Source organism: Melospiza georgiana, chromosome 16 (assembly GCF_028018845.1).
Source record: "Melospiza georgiana isolate bMelGeo1 chromosome 16, bMelGeo1.pri, whole genome shotgun sequence".
Classification (NCBI taxonomy): domain Eukaryota; kingdom Metazoa; phylum Chordata; class Aves; order Passeriformes; family Passerellidae; genus Melospiza; species Melospiza georgiana.
In genome coordinates, this window is record NC_080445.1 from 5,606,039 (window position 1) to 5,613,056 (window position 7,018).

At 52.7% G+C, this 7,018-nt stretch overlaps 1 protein-coding gene across 1 annotated transcript in view; it reads left to right on the forward strand.

Annotated features, from left to right (window-relative positions):
* The first annotated feature begins 4,536 nt into the window (after positions 1 to 4,536).
* Positions 4,537 to 7,018, forward strand: part of ADAP1 (ArfGAP with dual PH domains 1) — a 49,359-nt gene continuing 46,877 nt past the window's right edge. The window contains exon 1 of the mRNA XM_058035175.1: positions 4,537 to 4,676. Coding sequence (XP_057891158.1) covers positions 4,592 to 4,676 — 85 coding nt within the window. The 5' untranslated portion in view covers positions 4,537 to 4,591. The remainder of the gene's footprint in view (positions 4,677 to 7,018) is intronic.

A 7,018-nucleotide genomic window follows, 5' to 3' on the forward strand; every position in this document is an offset into this window, starting at 1 on the left:
TTTACATCATAGGAAATGGGTTTGGTGCATCAGCAGGGCTGTTGCAGAGCTGTTTCTCTTACACTGAGATTTCCCCAGGTGCCGTGGAACAGACATACAAATATCCAACGTCTTCAAGCCATCAATTACCCTCTCTGTCTCTCTCAGACATATTCTGGCTCCCAGCCACGCTGTCTGAGCAGCCTCTGCAACCATGTACTGACCCCAAACCAGCCCATTGCTGGCCAGAGGCAGGAGGAAAAGAAACTGAAAGGGTGTCCTGAGCACATGACTGGCTGCTGGTCGGAGAAGTTTTGTGGCAGCATGGCTGTGAGAGAGCAGTGATCAGCTCTGGGGTGTTGCAGAAATCTAAAAAAGGAGTTTTGGTCTGAACCTCCCCCCTTGTCCTCACTGTCCCCAGTTCTGCTTCCCTACAAAGGACCTCTGTGGTCTGGTTTGCATGGTGGTAGCTGCATGACTGTTCAGTCATGGGAGAAGAGGATTCCCCTTTTTCCACACTGGTGACACTGCAATAGAATTAACTGCTATGCAAATGGAAGGAAACCCTGATCTGCAGATCACTCTGCAGTGAGACTCTTTCCGGGCTGCACAACACTTTGTCTTCTTTGAGGGCTGCTGCAGGTGCAGAGCAGCTCTGCAGACACAGGACATCACAGCTCTTTTTCCACCCTCACATCATTTTCTCCTGTATTATCCTCTTCAACTCAATGCACACATTCTAACCACACAGATGCTGAGGGTGTGCTTTTCCAAAAAAATCTCACAGGCTCCATACAGCAATTTGCTCAAAATAAGAGCAGGTTGGCATCAATATTGGAGTTTTGGTTGAAGAGTTTTTAAACTGCCCCGCTCTGTGATATTCCTCCCTCCCAGCTATACCCACTCTTAATTTAACTGGATAACCCAGAAAGCTCTTTCCTTTCTTAAAAGAAAAACCTCTAGGATTGGTTTCTTCCTTTTTCTCTTTTTCTTTTGAACAGGAAACCAACACTGCAGCGGAAATGAGCTGGTGCTGGTGTGACATAGGTGTGGGTGCCAGCGCTGCAGCTCGCTCACACAAACCTGCAGCAGCCAGAGCTGCCTCCCCGTGCTGCTGAAGCCCATGGAATCCTGCCTGGCGTCTGCTCCTCCAGAGCTTTGCTGGAATGCAGTTGCTGTGGCATGAATTATTGATATTTCTGCTCAGGTTTGCTGTTCACGCAGGAATCTGTAATGCTTCCCCACCTTGTGCTGGGAATGAGCTCCCGGGTCGCAGCAAGGCTCGTGTTCAACACCCTTTCCCTTGCATGGTGGTGACATTGATTTATCCATTTCAGGGCTGGGGAATTACTAACCCCAGAGTGAGCAGCTCCTTCTAACAAAAGGCAGGTTAACAAAAGGGTGAGAGGAGCTGTGTGGAGGGGCAAGGAGGAGGTGCAGTTATGTCTGTGCAATTTCAGGGCATCCCCACAGAGACGATGGAAAGGTTTCTAGGAATTTCTGGGTGTTCTTTGGCCTGACCTCAGCATGTGGCATTTCCATGGCTGCCCTTGCTGGCACTGTGCTTAGCACCTCAGGGATGGCATTGATGCCGTCCGTTTCTAAGGCAACAACCTTGTGACTTGGAAAAGGCAGAGTTAAAAGCGTGCGTGTTTACAAACAAACGCATCTTACACATAAATATGGAACTGCTTACATGCATATGGATGTGAATTTCTGCCAGACCTCCAAGTCACTTAGCAGTGGAGAGACAGGAAGCATCTGAATGAGGGAGATGTATTGACAGCAACAACCCTTCTCCAGAGAGTTTGGTCAGGGATTTTGCAAGAAATAGGAGCTGTGGCCACATTTCTATTCACAGAGAAAAGCAGAGCACAATTTCCCAAAATTATTTCTGAGATTCACATTCTCTGAACCACAGAGAAAGAAAAAGCAATTCTTATCTCATTTACTGCTCCTGTGTTTTAGATCAAGTAGAATACATTGTAAAAATTATTTACCTAAAAAAAGAAAAAAGTAATAAAATTCTAGTGTGTTTTGATTCATTAACCAATTGAATCCATATGTGTGTGTTGGGACTGTCAGTGGACAGTCATGAAATTCTGTATAGTTAAATTGAGTACTTGTACAATTTCAATTTAAATGTAACATAATATAGAATAATATAGTATAATAAAGCAATTAATTAGCCTTCTAATATCAATAGAGTGAAATGCATAATTTCTCCTATCATCAAAGTCACCCTGCTTTTACAATAAGGAGCAAATTCCTTTAGGCATTCCCTGAAAGGTGCAACCCACAGGAAGAGTGTGGGGCAAAGCTCAGAGGAGGGAACAGCCTGCCATGGAAAAGCCATGAGTAAATCCACAGAGACTCATTTGTACGTGTGAGGTCGGCTCAGGGCTTTGATTCCCATTGAACAAAAGTTTATCTTCATTCCTGGCTGATTTAGTTCCAACTTTTCTCCACATTCCCTCCACCCACAGGGGCTGTTTTTTTCCCCACGTGGAGTCTGGAGTAATTGTGATGAGATTTAAATGCTGAGGATGCTGCTGATCGACCCTGGCTGGCCCTGCTCCCCTGCTCTGCCTGTCCTTTATGAAACTCTCCCCTCTCATCATTGACAGCAGGCTCTGTTTTATTTGATTTTATTACAAGATATAAATTTCTGTCTGCAGCCCCGGCTTCCAGCACACAGAGGAGAGACAAGAATTGCCTAGCAACCAGGGGAACAAAAAATTAAGAGAATCAATAAGTCTTAATGGAAAGCTAAACAGAGACTTTCAAACCCAACCCCTCCCTGCTCCAACCCTGGCCCACAGTGAGTCCATGATGATGTGCAGCACCCTGGCTATTGCATGAAACATTGAGCAAATGCTTCTTCTGCAAAAGCCAAAGTGAAAACCTGGCCTAAATGGGCTTAGGTAAAGCTCTGATCCGGTAGCATTTACACTGCCAAGCTTGAGCACAGCACAGGTGTGGAGGGTTAAGGTGCTCAGCTGAGCTGGTTTCCCTCTGAGGCTGTGAGAACTCAGTGCTCCAGGTAAGTGTTAGAGGCTAAGGAAAGTGAGGGTCGGGGTGCAGCAGCTCAGTTTCCCCACAAAAGGTCTGTGAGGAGGATTGTGCCTCTGGTTAGGATGGCAGTGAGTTTCCAGACCTTATCAAGCTGTGTGTGTAAATCCAGCAAGCCCAGCACGATGTGTGACACTGGGTTGAGTCAGCAAGGAACAGTCCAGCATCAGTTTAAAACAGAAATAAACCTGGATGCAGTCACCTCTCTGGCAGCACAAATGCAAAGGTCATTTGGGAAAATGTATTCCAGGCAAAGGGAGCATTGTCAATGCACCAAGCCATGACTCTGCCTGTATTTAAGGGGCTATTTGCTCCCACAGAGTGTTCTCAGGAACCTGCTCACATCCTCATGTTTGCAGGATCAAGATGGTGGTTTGGCTGTGGAAGTTTTCCAGGAGCTACTGGCAGCCTCCTCCTGCTCGTGCACACCCTGAATCTCATGGGCAGCATGAATGGCACTGGCTGAGCTTGCAGGAGGGCTCTGCTTTCTTGGAGGAAACAGAGTTGGATGACTTAAATGGGGACTTGCTTTGCAAAACCAAGATTGTTTTTGTTAGCAGAGACTTGTGAACCACAGACAGGACATTGCAGCGTCACAGGTGACCCATACGTGAGAAGGTTTCAGCAGGGGTTAGATAAGGAGACAGCTCTGAGCCCTTCCTTGGCCAAAAGCCTCCCACATCCTGCCCCTGAGTGACTGTTTAGTGTTTGGCTGGCAGAACAAGGAGCCTTGCCCCATAGATGGCATGAGATGGACAGCCATGGTGGCACAGGGGTGTTTTCCCTCCTGACGCTCCCCTGACACCATGGAGGTGTAAAAAACGTGGGAAGACTTTGGAGGACAGTCCTGCCCAGACACAGCCATGGAAGCAGGTGGTGATGTGCAAGGACAGCAGTGAGGGAGGAGAGTTTTGGAGTGTGTGGGGCTACTGATGAGACCTTCACAAGTATCCCCAAAAGCTGCTGGTTAGAGGGGCATCCCAAAAGAGCTGCTCATGAACCTGCCAAGCTGCTGGTGTTAGAGGGGCATCCCAAAAGAGCTGCTCATGAACCTGACTGTGTGGCAAGGCCCTGGCCAGGGAGAGGCCTCGCACAGGTGAGGACCCTCGGCTCCCACCGGCGGCAGCATCCCCTCCGCGGGCAGGAGTTAAACCAGGACAGGCACCCCTGAATGCCAGCAGGACGGGATGCCCTGAAGGCCGGGTACCCCTCGGGGCTCGGGGCCGCCCCGGTGCGGCGCTGCCGCTGGAGGTCGCGGGCGAGCGGCGCGGGGAGGCGGCAGCGCCCGCTGCGAGCGGAACCGGCGGCCCCGGGCGGCTCCGGCAGGGCGGGCAGGGCAGGGCGAGCAGGGCAGCAGCGGGGCCGGGCAGGGCAGGGCAGGGCAGCACCGCCCCGGCGGCCGGAGGCGCGCTCGGCGTGCGCGGGGCGAGCGGGGCCGATGGAGCCGCCCGGGCGCCGCCCGCCTCGCCAGCGCCCCCCGCCCGCGCCATGAGGCTGCCGTAGCGCCGCGGAGCCGGCGCAGCCCCGCCGAGCCGCCCCCATGGCGAAGGAGAGGAGCAGGAAGGCGCTGGTGGAGCTGCTCCAGCGGCCGGGGAACGCGGCGTGCGCCGACTGCGCCGCCCCGGGTAAGGGCAGGGGAGGCGGGGGGCGCGGGCGGCGGCTGCACCTGCACCTGCCCGCACCGCACGGTACCGCACAGCATAGCATGGCACGGTACGGCACAGCACAGCATGGCACGGTACCGCACAGCGCGGTACAGCACGGCTCGGCACGGCAGCGACGGGGCGCGGGGCTGTGCCGTCTCCGGAGCCCCGCAGAGGGTGTGCCCGACCCCGTCCCCGCGCGGGGGATGCAGCGCGGGGATGCTCCGGGGCTGCCGGAGGGATGCGCTGCGCTCCCCGCGCTCCGGCCCCACCGGCCCCGCTGAGGTTCCCCGGTTCCCCGGCCCAGCCCGGCTCCTCGGGCGGCCGTGAGCGCTGATGTCATCCCGGCGGGTCCCCGCGGAATGCAGCGCTGCCGGGGCCGGGAGCGGTGCGGGCTCTGCCCTGTCTGCGCCGCGTCCCCCGCGTCCCCTCGGCTGCTCCTGCCCTGGCAGCGAGCAAACACCCGGGGACAACCGGAGGCAGCGCTGCGGACATCCTGCCCGGCAACCTTTGCCCAGCTGCCATCGATGGGTGCCTGCGCCGCGCAGGGAGCGGGGTGCAATGGCTGTACACGTCTGCGTGTGCCGAGGGGAGAAAATCTGGCCTGGGAATGTCTTCTTCGCTTTTTGGAGGGTGAATTTTTTAGGGTCGGGCCGTGGTGCTGTTGCTGAGCAGAGTCTGCGTGGGGTGGTGGGTTCTGTCTTTGAGAACAACCTTAGAAAAATTGCAGAGCAAGTAACTTTCCTGGTTTTAAAAAGAAAAAAAAAAAATCACCATACAGAATAACCTAAATTTATATTAGCTTGAGCAGAATGGCTCTGAGGAGGGGTATAAAAAGGATGTCCTTCCCAGCCTCTGGCATTCTATAGGTTAAAGAAAAACCCAACACTTCAGCTGAGCCCTATTTTCCCAGCTATTGATTTCTTTAGGATGTCAAGATCTATCGCATACCGCTATCCACCTCAAACCATTCCCAGCGGTTTTACATCCCTGATCTGCATCCCAGGACACTGCAGTTCACTTTCCGACGCGTTGTGTCCTCCGGTTCCCAGCTGGAAAGGACAAAGAACTTTGGGCACAGCGTGAGCGGCTTTGCAGCGCCGCCTGCTCCCACCCATCTGCTGCTGTCTGCCCGTACCAGCCACCTCCGAGGAGCCTTGCTGAGCTCAGCCTGGGCTCCCCGAGGAGGTGTCTGCCTAAATTGTCCCTTCCTGGAGAAAACTTCGCAAACCCGGGCCGTTTTCAGATCAGCAGGGTGATTCTCCCTCGCCCTGTGGGTGTAGAACATAAAGCCCCCGGGCAAAAAGGGAAGTTTCTCGGCATCACCAGGGTGGAGATGGAGCTGCAGGTCAATAAAATAGCTCACATCAGGGTAAGGAGGTTGTTGTTAAAGGCATCAAAACGGTTTGTAAAACAACAGAAGCGTGCTTGGGTTTTGGTGACATTTGCATACAGAGATGTCTTAGTGAATGTGAAAGTCAGAGAGGAGAATTTGGGCCAGTGTCTTTTGTAAGTCAAGATGTGCTATATTAACATCACTCAGCCTCTTCTGAACCCTCGTGGCTTTGCTTCCTTAGGGCCACCTCCCTGTTCATCAACCCAATTTCTTTAGTGACTGCTTTGCTTCGGGTTCTTTGGCAGAGGAGAGCTATTCATGGTGCTGTAATGTGCTCCTCTGCCTGGGAGGGACAGGAAACTTGAGATGCCCTGGGCTGCTCAACACGAGATTATAACTTGTGTCTGTAGGTAGTGTAGGGAATATTCAGCCTGAATTCAGCTATTCAGGCTGGGCAGGTGTGGCAGGCCAGCTCCTTCTGGGGATGAGGTAATGCAGCAGAGGCAGGGTAAATATCCAGAAAGGGGGGCAAGAATGGTCTTTGCTGAGAAGTGGGGTGCACAAAAAGATAAAGGTGGCAGCTGACACTGGAAAGGTACCAAAGCAGGGAAAAAGAAGCGAGAAGGAAGGAAGAGGCAGGGTGTGGAATGAACAGAAGATGAGGGAAGCAGGGCAGAGCTGTGCTTTCCCACATGTGAGTGTCACCACAGGGCTGATCTGCTACAGCTGGGGGATGCCCAGGACCAGGGTTTGTTGTTGCTGTTTCTCAGGTGGGTGAGTGCCTTTCCCTGAATACTCTGTTAGTACAGGATCCATGATAAGAGGGAGCCATTTAGCTCAGGGATGCTCCTGACAAAGAATAGGATGGGTTGGAAATGTAACAGGGGAAAGAAAATTTTGTTAATCACTTTAATTTGTGTATTTGGAAGCCAGCTGGGTTTTCTTTTTCTTTTGGAAATATTTGTTCATGAAATCAGCCAGCCAGTGA